The following is a 13525-nucleotide window of genomic DNA, read 5'->3' on the forward strand; positions in this document are numbered from 1 at the left end:
GGACGTGGGAAGAGAGGAAACGTGGAAACGGTATTTTTAATGAGAATCGCGAGGATGTGCACGGATAGTATCTTCGTCCAGGTAACGTCTGCTGTCGAAAGATGGAGCGAAGGGGAATCCTTCAGTCGAGGAGTGAACACTCGAGCCCCGACTATACGGTTAATTATTTACTGGAGTGGCGAGGGTGAGTTCCCTTTTACGGTGTGTTTGAGCTTACCCTGTCATTGCGAGTGTGCGTGTCACGCGTATGTGCGCGTGCATCGACTCGACGAGGACCCGGCGACGTCTCCGTTGGTTCCGAACTTTCTAAATAAAAGCCAAAATCGTAAACTTCGCCATTTACGTGGCTCGTTAAATGTCGCACGGCCACGCCGGGATTATCGTTCGAACTTCTTCCCACTCTACGTTCGTTTGCCGGTTTTACGATTAAGTAAGCAGTAAGGTCTGGTAACTTTCGAGATTAAGCTGACTGACGACCGTGGGAGGAGCGTAAGAATGATCGAAACAAAGCGTTCGCGAGGAGAAAAACAAGAAATTGAACTCAACCGTTAAGACGATTGTTGCCGAGTTACGGAGAATGAACTAAGATTTAAGCCCTGTTTTAGTTCCGTTAAGCTTCCGCCAACGCCAACGCTTCTCCGGAAAGCTTCGAAAATTCTTGTTACCGAAGTTGTAGGAAAAAGGTTTGCTATAACAAGCTGATTGTCGCTATGGAGTATCCGGAGTATTTTAAAGCTTTCTCTTGACGCTTTTAGCAATCGGTTGCTCTGCCGCGTGTTCCCATTAATTTGCATACTTGATTGAAAAAAACCATCGATTTTGCATATGTTGCGTGATATTTTACAAGTTTACACTAGGGTGTGTTGTACGGTCGGTAGCTTTTGGCAAAACTTTTAAATACTTGATTTTCAAATAACATCGAACAACTTCCAATGATCTCGAGCGATCATCGAGGGACGTTAAACGCGACTCGAGCGTTTTCAATAATTCTCCAACAATTCTTCCGGATAATTTTCGTATCTGGTCCACGACTATACCAAATATTTCAGCAACGTTCTACTCGTTTCGATACATCCACTCGCAAATGTAATTTATCCTCTCGATATTCGATGACTTCCCGTAGATCTTTTGGAAGCAATAATGGACAAACTTCCCTCACGAAGAGGTCGAGATCCTCGGAAACAGCTTCTAGTGCCGGCAGCGTGCAATACAACAGATTCTTCGATGGTGTCGGTGTTGGCCAACAGCCAAAAAATCAGTGGAGTGCATTCGAACGAGGTGGTAGAAACGGAAAGAGAGAGAGAGAGAGTGAGTGAGAAAGGGAGAGAGACAAATCGAAGCTGAAGCGTATAGCGAACGTGAACGAGAGACAGAGGAAGAGAAAGAGAGATGGTATGCGGCATAGCATCCGTACGGAACATATGCATAACTATCGTGCGTCGTTCGCTGCCGTATCGACGACACACGCATTCCTGAATTATGCATACGCCGTCAACCGAGCCTCGTGTTTGCACACCGCACGGTGAACGTAGCCGTGCGCGTGTGCGTGCCTGTGTTCATGGCAGAGAACGCGTTACCGATGATCGTGTCCGCGTCAAATCCCCTGTTCTATTACGAAGGCTGTTTAAGACGACTGCGTAGCACGAGCTATTCGAGGTCTCGAGGCACCAACGTCATCCTAGAATTACGTACGCCGCTCTCTGTTCGCGTATAACCAAGGTATAAGCATAGGTACCAGCCTGCACAGACCCGGTCATCTTCCTGTTTAAACGCCACACCGTATCACGAATACATCGAGGATGTTCTCTTTGATTTTTCTCCCTTCAAATTTTTCCTATTTTTCCAGATTTTGTTCACTCTACACGCTTCATTTTCCTACCTTTCACTCTTTTTCTCTGTTTTACCTGTTTTAACAAAGGAAAAAAATTCGTGGCTGACCAGAATATATCGTGTATTATATTTTACGTGGCACGGTCGAAATTTTCGTCGTCTTGTTTGCCGAAGCAAGTCTCGTAAACACGTTGATCAACCTGAGTCGAGAATTTCTTTTATCTTCTATGATTTTTTCTTTCTCGACGTTTCGTTTGCCTAGCTTGCTCTTTCTCCTCCTTTCTCTCTTTTTTTTTTGGTTACTTTTATAAGGAGAAAAAAGTTCGCTATTGGCCAGAATACATCGTGTATCATATTTTACGTAGCACGGCCCAAGCTTTCGTCCTCTTGTTCTCCCTCTTCCCGTCTCCTTCTGTGCGTCAGCCGAGGAAAGATGGCCCTCGTTCCGTCTAATTTATTCGTTTCATAAGCGGTGCGCTCAAAAAATAGGTGTCAAAGAGATACGTTGATAAATATCTTATGAATATGTTAATTCCGACGGTCGCCACGATGAAAAATGAGGAAACTCCTTTGCACTCCGTAATCTTCCGTACAAAAGGAGCACCATGCTCGCCGTACTACTTCCTTAAGCATATGATTTATATTCTTTGTCGACGAGCGAGACGAAGGAGCACCCGTTCGCGCCTTTTATTCGTACACCGGCCCGGAACGTTTTTCATCTGCTTTTATCGCACATAGAACATGCCGTGAGATGCGTTCCAGACCGCGAACGCGTTCTCCTACTGCGTTGCGGTTTTTGATAGACCTTTTAGCGCAAGAACGTGCAAACGAACATGCAGCATTTGAACGTGCAGAAATTTCATAAGAGTGAAGTTTCTTCGACATCGAAACGTTATATTTTCCTTACGTCATTTACCTACGCCATTGCTAGTCTTTCAAACGCGCTTTATTCTAGGACAGAGATCTTTGAATTCATCTCCTTGCCTCATAGTACCACGTCACACTCTATGAAAGCAAATTACATTTGTAACAAAGTTTGGTATATCGATCGAAGATTATGCTGCATTAGAATATTACATACATTTTGATGTTAGTCTGGCACGATGCTGTAGGAGTGAACAGCTAACTTAATAATAAACAAACTTAAATAATTTGCAAAGAAATCGTAAGGCGCAAGAGGTTAAGTCGACGTCGTAAAACTTAGCGGACTTTAACAGAAATCAACTTTCCCATAAACTGTAATTGCAGTCGCGAAGAACGAAGAGAACGAGGTGTTAACGGAAACGCGAACGTATTCAATTTCGAAGGTCTGAACTCGAGCGCGATGCACCGGTTCTCGATTCTCTTTCATTTCGTTTCTTTTTTTTTCATTTTTCGACTTATCGTAATCTTTCGTTCCTCCATAGCTCTTCGTCAAACTTTTAACGCCGCTTCGAGGACGGCGGGATTTATTAAATCTCGGTAATTTCGACCTACAGGTGCCATCCTTCGCGTTAAAAGTTGCGACTATGTCGCCGTCGTTCGAAAGGAGCTGCTTCGCCGCCGATAAACTTTCCTCGACGGGGCTGCGCAATATTTAAATATGTCCCGTAATTTTGCAATCTTTGCTCCGGCATTTCCGTCACGTCTTGCCGCGAAAGTAATTTTTCTCCCGCGCCTCTTCTCTCTTCTTCTGGTCGAGCCGTCCTCGTTGTGTTCGTGCCCTTCGCCGAACGTAGTATCCGAAAGAACGAGACGGGAGTGTCTTACGCTGATAAACAGAAATTCTTGTTCGAGAACAGCGTAATAAAAGCAATCCTATTATCCTAATACGATAAGGTCTAATGGAGCTTGGTCGAGACTTGTCTCTTCTGATTTCTTCTGGAAAAATAATTCATCTCTCGTAATAGCTTCTCTTTTCGAAGATTCTCGCGAAAAATCTCGACGAATAAATTTCCGATATTATAAATAGTAGTCGCACGAAGGATTAGCGCATCGTTGTATTCGTACCAATTAATTGGGTCCATGTATTTTCAATTTCCTATCATTTAGTAGCACTTTCGTACGACTAGACAAATTTCATGTCTATCACGAAAATGAAATATAGAACTTGATAAAGAAATACTACCTTGAAAGATACAGGATATATGCCGGTACTTCTCACGCTATATACGCTGCATATAATTTATTCTTTGTAATGGCTCGTCTTCTCAATTCTTCTTACCGAAATATTACACTCGTAGATCGCTGATACTCTATCGTTGCTCTGTACCTTATACTTGAATTCGGAACGAAGGATCACGACGCATAGGATCGTAGCGTGTAAGCAAGGAGCATCGAGAGAAGGCTGATCGAGAGAATTTATTTTCAATCGAGCCCGGGGAAGAGTACGAATGGCTCTTGCCGACCGATCGAAAACCGAACCTAGCGCTCTATCACTTTTATTTTTCTCTATCCCCCACCGGGTTCGCCGGTGGAATCGCTTCCGCGAAAGAGAAGATTAATTTCTCGCGGTAAGAGAGCAGCCCTGAATTCTCGGCCGGGGGCGAGAAGGGCGGAACAATTGCCTTGGCAAAGACGAGAGATTCAATTACATCGAAAACGTGGAGCAAAAGGGCCGCTCGCTCTGCGTGAAGCCAGATTAATTCGTCCTTTGCCATGATGGTTCCACGGGGAGAAAAGCGTCGGTCCATTTTCTTTCCCTTTTTTTCTTCTCTTCCCCTTCATTTCCTTTTCTTTCTCACTTCTATTTTTTCTTCTCTTCTTTTTCTATCGCTTTGCTTTGCGATAGAACGTTTAAGAGGTATCGTTCGAGCGAGAAACTGCATGCGTCGTCCGTTTAAATTAGCCGCCGTTCGCTGGCAACGTTACCCTTCACACCACGCGGCTGTTCTTTCAAGTTTTTACAACGAAAGCACGTTGTTTGATTTAAAAGGAAAGAAGAGAGATACGCGTTGCTGCCAATTTGCTTCTCGCTCAATTACTATTAATTCTATTGCCCTTATATGCGATTTAGGCAACGTTTTATGCAATGGCATTAATCTTTCTTCCACCTCAACCAACGAAGAAAGGTGCGTGTAACCTCAGCTAACCCGAGCGGTAGCTGGCTTAGTTTTAGCACAGCGTATTTATACAAATGCTCGTCTCACTGCCTCACAGCGACTGTATCATCTCGACACTTGCTTTTCTCTTACTGTATATTAGCTTCTCGTAAAAGGGTTCCTTCCCCGTGTGCTTATTAAATTGAATGAAATTAACTTAGATTAAACTACATTAACCCGTAGAAAAATTCTTGAACCGCCAGATCCACGTGAAATTTTACGTAAAAGTGGCTACGTAAAAGTTTCCTACGAGGGATATTCATAACGAAGACATCGTAGTAACAAAACTCATTTGTTACACGACACCTTAATACTAAAACGCTCTAGTTTACGCAAGGTAAAGTCGGCTGAAGGTAATAATGTGCCGAATATGTTGCCGTTAGGACACGCGAAGAGGGTAGTAAAGTACTGGTAAATATTTAACAGGTATACAGTTGGAACCCAAATTAAAATCGAAATAATGGAACAAGTACGACTAATAGCCTCTTGTACCACCATCCGCGTGCCTCTAGTCGTTATATTTATTTTTTTTTTTTTGGATCTCTTTCTGTGTTTATGCGATAAATTTTTTATTAAATCGGTTACCTGCGTTCTCACTCGCCTCCATAAAGTTAAACGCCGAACTGTTGAAAAAAATATAACGAGCCACTTAGTCTCGTTTTTCTCCTTATGAATTTTTCAATCCCGTTTAACCGTCGATTTCAGCGTTAATATCTTTTTCCAATTTTCACCGTGTTTTTTTTCGATTTTTTATTTTGCTCGATTAAAAGTTTAAAGATTTTGCACGTTTAGACGAACCGACAGACAGGCGCGCGCGCCCTTACGCGCGTAAACGCGCGATGATAATCTATATTTTATACCGGTGGAGGAGTAGAGGCAGAGCGAGTTCGTCGTAACGGGAATCCGTCGGAAGATTTACTCGACGTTACGAGAGAGTTTTACTGAAAATCACGGGAAACGAGGGCAAGCATTAACGGCAAGCCGAAGTTTTAAGCTTCCGTGAAGTTGGTATTCTTGGTAGGAAGCGTGCGGACGCTTTATTTTAATTCACGGTCCGGCCACAGTTTCTAGCTACCGGCGGCTTGTTGTTGCGGACACGCGGAGAAGAGCTTTCGCCTGCCGGTTTATCCACGGAAATCTTTTAATCCTGTCCTGCCTGTCCTCGTTCGTCATGATTTTATCGATTCATTTACATTCGCATCGTCGACGGATATCTATTTGTTTTATTGACGGCGATTTGTCTGGCTGAACGGTTACGGGCCACGGCAATGCATCGCGCTTTTCAGCGCGGAACGATTTACGAGCTTTGTTCGACGTTCGCGACGCACAATACGCGTCTAGCTAATTACTTTGATTCGTTAATGGTCATACAATAGCCAGGGTTGAACCGTTCGTCGATGCGTGTATCACTTTTCAACCGGTGGTGGTGCATAAAATCGGACTACGTTCTCTTCCGATCGATCACCTCGTGATTTATCGTTCGTTGCTCGTCATTGAAAAATTCGAATAAATATCTGGAACGTTTTAATGGAAGCGATCTGCGTCTCGCGCGATTAGTTGCTGGTCGAATTTCGCTATACGTCTCTTGTCCCGTGTCGGTTTCACCAGGACGATGTTCGACGTATAAACCTTCCCTGCCGATTAAAATACAAACTCCATAACGGCGTGACAGGTGTTGCCTCGCCACGCCACGCGAATTCGTCATGATTTATCGTTGTAAAATATTTGTAGAGGATTGATCTTATCAGATATCACGAAATATAGATTACTGTTTGTGAGCAATTTATTTAAGATAAATATATTGTCTATAAAATTGATTTGACACAAAGCACAAGTCCAGATATAATAACTTTCGCGAAATAAATACGCGCAGTCTCAAGAAACTCCGTATATACGCCTGATGCGTCTGTATGCTTATACTGCGATCGCTAAACTTCGCTCGTCATTTCGTTTTTGTTTATTTGCACTGGTCGGAGGACAGTCGGAAAGTTTGAACTCGACTGCGTTGAAAGTAGCGGCGACCTTGTCTTGCTCGGAGTTCATTACTCCTTGCAATACCTGTGACCTAATGGTCATAGTACTCCGAAACAAAACAACAACAGGATTTGAATTTGTCCTGCTCGCGTGCCGCTACATATTTTTAAACTTTTCCCGCCGCTATTTTTTCACAGGTCCGTTCTCCGTGAAATACACGGATCGACGCGATCGCCGACACTGGGAATTAAACGCGTTAATTTTTAGACGGCAACGACGCGTTCCCGCCGCTCAGCCTTCATTCGATTTTCCGCTTGGTTTTCTTCGCCGCTTAATAGCGACTCAAACGCGAACACCGGATACGCTGGCTGCCTCGAAATAGCTTCGACTTCTTTTTTTCCTTCCAATTCTTTCGTTCCCTCTATCGTTCCAACTTTTTCCTCTTTACAATCACGTACGATAATTAACACATTTGTACTTTCATTCTTCGAATTTCATTACAATCCCGTTCTCTCCCTCGTCCTTTCCTCCTTTCGCATTTACGCTTCTTTGGCCTTCATATATGTTACGTTTAATCAATTTTCTCCCCTACAGCAAACGCGATATCGTTCGTACATCTTTGTGTTTATTACGACTATGGCGATGTAAGAAAACAACACAAACAATGGCAAGTTCCAAGATAGAAGAAAAACAGCGTTTTTAGCCATTTTTTTCTGTTCTTCAATTTATAGAGTACATCAGTATGGCTTCTAAGTAATCGAAATCTTATATCCACGTTTTCTTATAACAAGAATTATATTTAGTAATTGCAACCTATAATAATAATAATTGTAACTTACCTCTCTGTTTGTATAACACTGTATACCTGAAAAATAAAATATTCCCCAACTACGATATGGCGCCTAAACCCGAATATGAAAGTCTTTGGTAGCAAACAAACAGCTGGGGCGCGCGTTGAATACGAGGGTTGTCGCGTTTAGCGAAACGGAAGTCGAGATTGTCGAACGATTGGGTTTCCGTTTGCGGAGCACGATGGTCGAGCTGGCCATTGGTGGAAGAGTGTCGGTCGATGGCGTCGCGCAATCTATCACTCTCATTCACCGACTATCGCCACTTTCTCCAACTATTCTTTACCTTGCTTATCCCGGGGAACCTCGTGACTCTCTGTCTCTGTGTTCTCGTCAAGGTTCGTTCCTCTGGTTCCCGGGCTGTGCTGTCGCATCACTTATCCCCCATTGGTGGACAGGCGGACAGACGAACGAACGGTCGAGTTAAGCTCGCGGCGCGGTTTTTCCTATTTTTCACCAGAAAGCGAGCTTCAAGTACTTTGGTCGCTTTCTCCGGTCGATTCTTCCGGCTGGGCCTCCTCGACCGAATAAGACTACTGCCAGCGAGAATTGATGTTTCTGGCTGCAAATTCGTCCTATTTTTCACCGTGTACCACCCCACGGCACTTATCCCGGCGGACCTAGCAGCCGCTAACAAGGGATTTCTGCCTCTCTTTTCCTACTTTTCTCTCTCGCCTTTTACCTTTCCCGACTCTTTCTCTCGTCTCTCTTTTTCGTGTTTGTTCAGCCACCGAGCTACAGCTCGTCTCCTCCACGGTGTTCTTCGTACGCGTGGATAAATCGCGCGTCGCACCAGTCTTTCTGTTCTTACAAATAGCGTCCAGAGGATGGCGTCGAACGCTGCCCAGATCGTTCTCTTTAGTTTCGAAACGTTCTCGTCTGCGTTCGATCATTTCGTGTTTGCGTAACAGGATGGAAAATTCGAGGAACGTACGTTAGAATTAACGTAAACGTCGGAAGAAAACGCGTGATATCACGATGGTAATTTTTTGGCAACGAGATAATCGAGGTGATTGGAAGAACGTTTCCTCGTTGCGTGGTTTACTCGATCGTATGCGTGAAATCACGTAGTTGGTCGGAAATTGCGGTTGTATCTATGAGCATACGGTGCCGCATCCACGCAGGAAGATGGATTTTTCCGTGCGACAGCCACTCGGTTAGGTGCGACGCGGCAGTCGACGCTTCTTGTTAGCTTTGATAAAGAGCTGACGTGTTTTCAAAGACCACCGTTGGCCAGGCGTCTGATTCCCGTTGACGGTACACCAGTTGGAAAAGTTCCACCCCTGTCGCCGTTGTTACGAGAGAGCAATAACTCCCTCTTGGCAGCTGCTGCGGCGACAAGTGTTACGAATGTCCTCTTCAGAAAGACACCCTCGCTTTCAGTAGCGTTTCGTGGACCAGTCCCTCGCGTTACAGATTCCGTTCGGAATTAAAGGGGAAGGGCGTGCGGTCTCGTAACAAATATCGTATGTAAAATATTCCATCTTGTCTCGTGTTTTGACAAGGTACGATTACTACACGGCGTTCCCTAATTGGATAGAAATCGGCTCGAACTCCTTGAGATTCCTCAACCCCAAATTATTCCCGATCCGCAAGACTAGCGCCAGTCAAACAGATCCCTCGCATGACAAATGTTCCCCATGGGAGTGGTATTTGATTTATTCTATCGAAGAGCGTAACACACGCTCCGCACGTACGTACACACGACATTTCTCGCGCAAGCGAATTTTTTTCCGCTTCATTTCGCGGAGAGGAAAAAATATCATCTTGCGATACGAGTCACGTATGAGTGTACGCGTCAGCCGCTAAAGCCCCTAAAGAACAAAAGGCGAGGAGAATTTTAAACGGCGTTCGCGCGTTCCGTTTCTTTCTGATGTAGCGGGATTTCCTTCTCGATTAGCATAATCTAACGGGACTTACGGGCCGTGTAGGGATGGAAACGAGAGACGGTGCGCAGACTTTACGCGAGCATCGTTATTATGTATTTAGTGTGTAACTCAAGTAGCGCGACTAGTTCGCCGACTATCCAACTTCGGAATGCGAAAAGGACTTAGTGGTACGAACTTATGACGCAAGTTCGAGGTATACTTGGAGGTATACTTGGAGGTTTGTACACGGCGGGTTTCTCTATTCTGTCTTGCTGGCGCTTCGCAGGAAGTTCGTCTCTCGCCCAAGGGCGGAGAGAAAGCGCAGGGTACAGGTGCATGCACGCAAATACGGACGTGCAGTGTATCATGGAGTTTCCGCGTTACCCCATAAATCGCACGACACTGGTCCGCCGTTAATTTCGTTGTTTAACCTCCGCGTCAGAAATAACTATGTCTGACGCCTACGTACGAGCGAGTTGTTGCTCGAGTCTACGATGTTTTAATCGCAATGTGACGTTTTTTACCAGACGAATTTATTGATAAATCGGATGCATTCGAACGACGAACGACGTAAAATACGTACGATTATGCGGAGTGGCTCAGTGCTGTTACTGAGCTGGGTGTACCGTGGAAAGATATCTAGAGAATATATATGGCGATAGGAAATTTAACGTTCGGATTATAAATTTATGACGCGCGTTAACCTCTAACTGCAAATTCCAAAATCGTCGATATCGCTGCATTCGGATTTCGCGTTTCTGCAATTGCCAGAAGCGTGCAGGATGTTCTTAATAAAACGGATTATTATTGACTTTTGTCGAGACGGAACAACGATATACATCTATTTTTAGTATTATGTTATGTTTGTTCTAATCGGTCGTGATTTCTGAAATCGTGGGTATAAAGTAGGTGTCGTTCGTCTGTTTCTTCAATTATTCGCAAATCTTCATCCTTTTTGTCAAAGTTTTTATCAAAGAGCTTGGGAATATCTTCGGCAGGCGTTGCAAAAGTTCTCGTAAACTGAAATAAATTATCGGCAAATATTTGACTCTCGGCAAGGAATTCGAGGCGGTAAGACAAATTCGGTCTTCGTTTCAGCGAAAAATTAAAAGAGGAGAAGGGACGGAGTCTCGGGGTGAGGATTTTGTTCCGCGATTAACCTGTTGGCAATACCGCGAGGAACGGACGTCGCTCTTTGGTCGCTTAAACGAAAGAAAGTAACGTTTTGACGAATACATTAAGATACCGTCGCTTGAGAAATATTTCTTCGTCCGTGAAAGTTCTATGGCTCATGAGTAATTACACGAGCAAACGAGTTTCTGTCGTTCGTCTCGACCCTTAAGCTTCCCTCCGTCTTCTCCGGCTTTTGTTGCCGACTGCAGGCAAGAACGTAACGAAATTCAGCAATAAAACTTGCCCTCTCCCTCGGTTGTTAAGATAATGTCATGGGACTGTCGGGCGATACGAGAGCCCGGCGAATAAAAATATAACGGCTTTTGCAAAAGTGGATTCCGACCAACTCCGGTGCGTAATTTACGATCTCCAGAGGCATATTTTCGCGTATCGGTCGCGTTCGGGATCCTCCGCCAAGGCCTTAAACGCTTTGATATCTACCGTAGTCGGGAACAGAAAAGTCATATCTTTCTCGTACAATGAATCCTTAAGGCGATCTTTTATCTTTTGATTATTTCAGTGTACGTTTAGAACCATGTTCACTCGATACTCGCAGGTTCTTATCGGTGTCTTTAAACCTTCTGTTCCAGTTTGCATCCGTGCGGTAATTTTTCTTTCTCGATTAAATTGCCGAATTCATTGTGTTTCTCGAGTTTAATCAGGTTACGGACTTGGAATATTTATGTTCCAATTTCGTCCTCTTTTCAACGAACAAGAAGGCTTTTAACATTTAAAGCGATAATTATTTACGCTTACCTTGAACGTGACATTTTTCGACGACAGAAAATGAACACCTTGTGCAACTATAATTGTCTAGTTATCTGCGTACAAAGCGAGAAACGTCATACTTAACCGAGTGCTCCTTCAAAGTATGATGGCTGACGAAATTAATTCGATCGAACGCGAACCCCATCTACGAAAACCGTAGACACGGGAAAGCGATTTCTTGAAGTTTTGCGACTGAAACGGACGGGCAATAAAGCGGTATCAGGCAGCTGGTTCCCTGCCCGATTTATTCTCATTACTCCGAGTTTAATGCCGTTGCATTCCGTTCCGACCGCGACTATACGTACGTCTAAAACCGAGCGAGGAGGAACGGCGAAATTATTAGCGAGAAAATTTCGCGGAAGATAACAAACGAAGGGAACCGTTGGCCACGATTGGAAGATTCGTCTAATTGGACCGGCTCTTGAAACGTTATTCCACTGAAAGTGCGACGCAAGCGGAACGGAAATATTTTCAACCGCTTCGATCACGAGGACAGTAATTTATGGAATTTCGAACGAGCTTTCAAGTTGCGCGAAGCAGGCGTTGCAAATCGACCGCCACGAAAACGAATCCAACGAAAGTTTTCAATTACATTAGAGCCGAGCATATTAAACGCATCTTCGAAGAATCTTCGCTCGAGATCCTGACGCCAACTCTGTCTTCCCTTTTCTCCTCTCTCTTCCTTCCTTTCTCGCGTCTTCCCACTAACTCGATCCGAAGTGAGTTCGGAGGGTAAACTTATAAACTATGAAAGTTACTTTCCTATTCAATGAATTGACCGTACCTTCGGTCCGGGTACGTGCTTCGAAACCGAGTTTCGTTTCGACTTCCTGCAGGCCCCGAGTTTCGCTCCCTCTTTCGTTCCTATTATCTATTGCCGCGCGTGAGAAAGAATACAATGTCGCCGGCCGACCGGAAAATTACAAGTTTTCTTACTGTGGCGCCAGTCCAGCCGAATCCAGTCTCCCGTCACGATCGACCAAATGGGTCACGATGGTTTTTAATACGTCTAGCTGCGGTATAATTCACGCGCGAGATCGGCCCCGAGTGCTACGTGGAATTCGCGTGGCGGATATCGATACTGGTTGACGAAAATATCGATTGGCCGCGAATAGCCTCGGATCAACGGTCAAAGACTTGCACGAACTTTATTACGCGATTTTATTATTACAGCCATGGATGTGAGTATTTCGTACGAGTAGCGTGGCATTGAGAATCGAGTGAATTTTTATACCGCAATGTGGAAGAGTGATTTGTACAATGGACGAGCAGTCTAGATCGCACAGCGTCGTTACGACGTGGATTGGATCGCGAGATATGATTTCGAAACCAAAGCTGATTGTATTGGAGTCGACGACTTCGTAGTCGTTCGATGGGATAGTTCTTGGTGGCTCGTTTATATCGGTTTTCACTTTTCCGCGGTTTTCGATGTTGTACGTTCCTCGATGTTTTCATTCGGCCGTCCGAGAGCCTCGTTATTAATTTACAGATGATTTATTGTTTTTCCAGAAATCGTCAATTCAGTTTACTCGTGATATCGTTAATTATGATTGATTAACGATTAAGTTAGTCGATATACATTATTAGTAACGGACAGTAAATTACGTAGAAAGAAAATTATCGTTTCTTAAGCTTTTATATCGTGTTTTACTTTGTACTTAACGGAATTTTGGTTTTTCTGTTACAGAAGTGGAAAAAACTGCAGGAACTGCACCGGGGGCATCGGGTGCAACTGCAGGGGGCCCTCGGGGGTTGACACCTTCCCCTGCCCCCTCGACACCCTCGACCCCCGTTACTGCCACTAGTCCTTCGGCCTATACCACCTCGCCCTCGTCCTCGCCTTCGCCTTCTTCCTCACCCTCCGCCCTTGTAGCGGGCTTTGACAAATCGGTGCTGCAGGTAAGACTTTAATCCTAATTATTCACGTAGCAATACACACTTAGGGCGAGTGATTTGATACAAAACGTTCTATACCTGAAACAGC

At 44.5% G+C, this 13525-nt stretch overlaps 1 protein-coding gene across 9 annotated transcripts in view; it reads left to right on the plus strand.

The window, feature by feature from the left end:
• Positions 1–13525, plus strand: part of LOC100747894 (dystrophin, isoforms A/C/F/G/H) — a 445522-nt gene that overhangs the window by 62269 nt on the left and 369728 nt on the right. For all 9 annotated transcript variants that reach the window (XM_033320912.1, XM_033320911.1, XM_012386070.3 and 6 more), the window contains one exon: positions 13229–13440. In XM_033320912.1, the coding sequence (XP_033176803.1) occupies positions 13229–13440 (212 nt within the window). The remainder of the gene's footprint in view (positions 1–13228; positions 13441–13525) is intronic.

Source organism: Bombus impatiens, unplaced genomic scaffold (assembly GCF_000188095.3).
Source record: "Bombus impatiens unplaced genomic scaffold, BIMP_2.2 scf_0377, whole genome shotgun sequence".
In the NCBI taxonomy this organism is placed as follows: domain Eukaryota; kingdom Metazoa; phylum Arthropoda; class Insecta; order Hymenoptera; family Apidae; genus Bombus; species Bombus impatiens.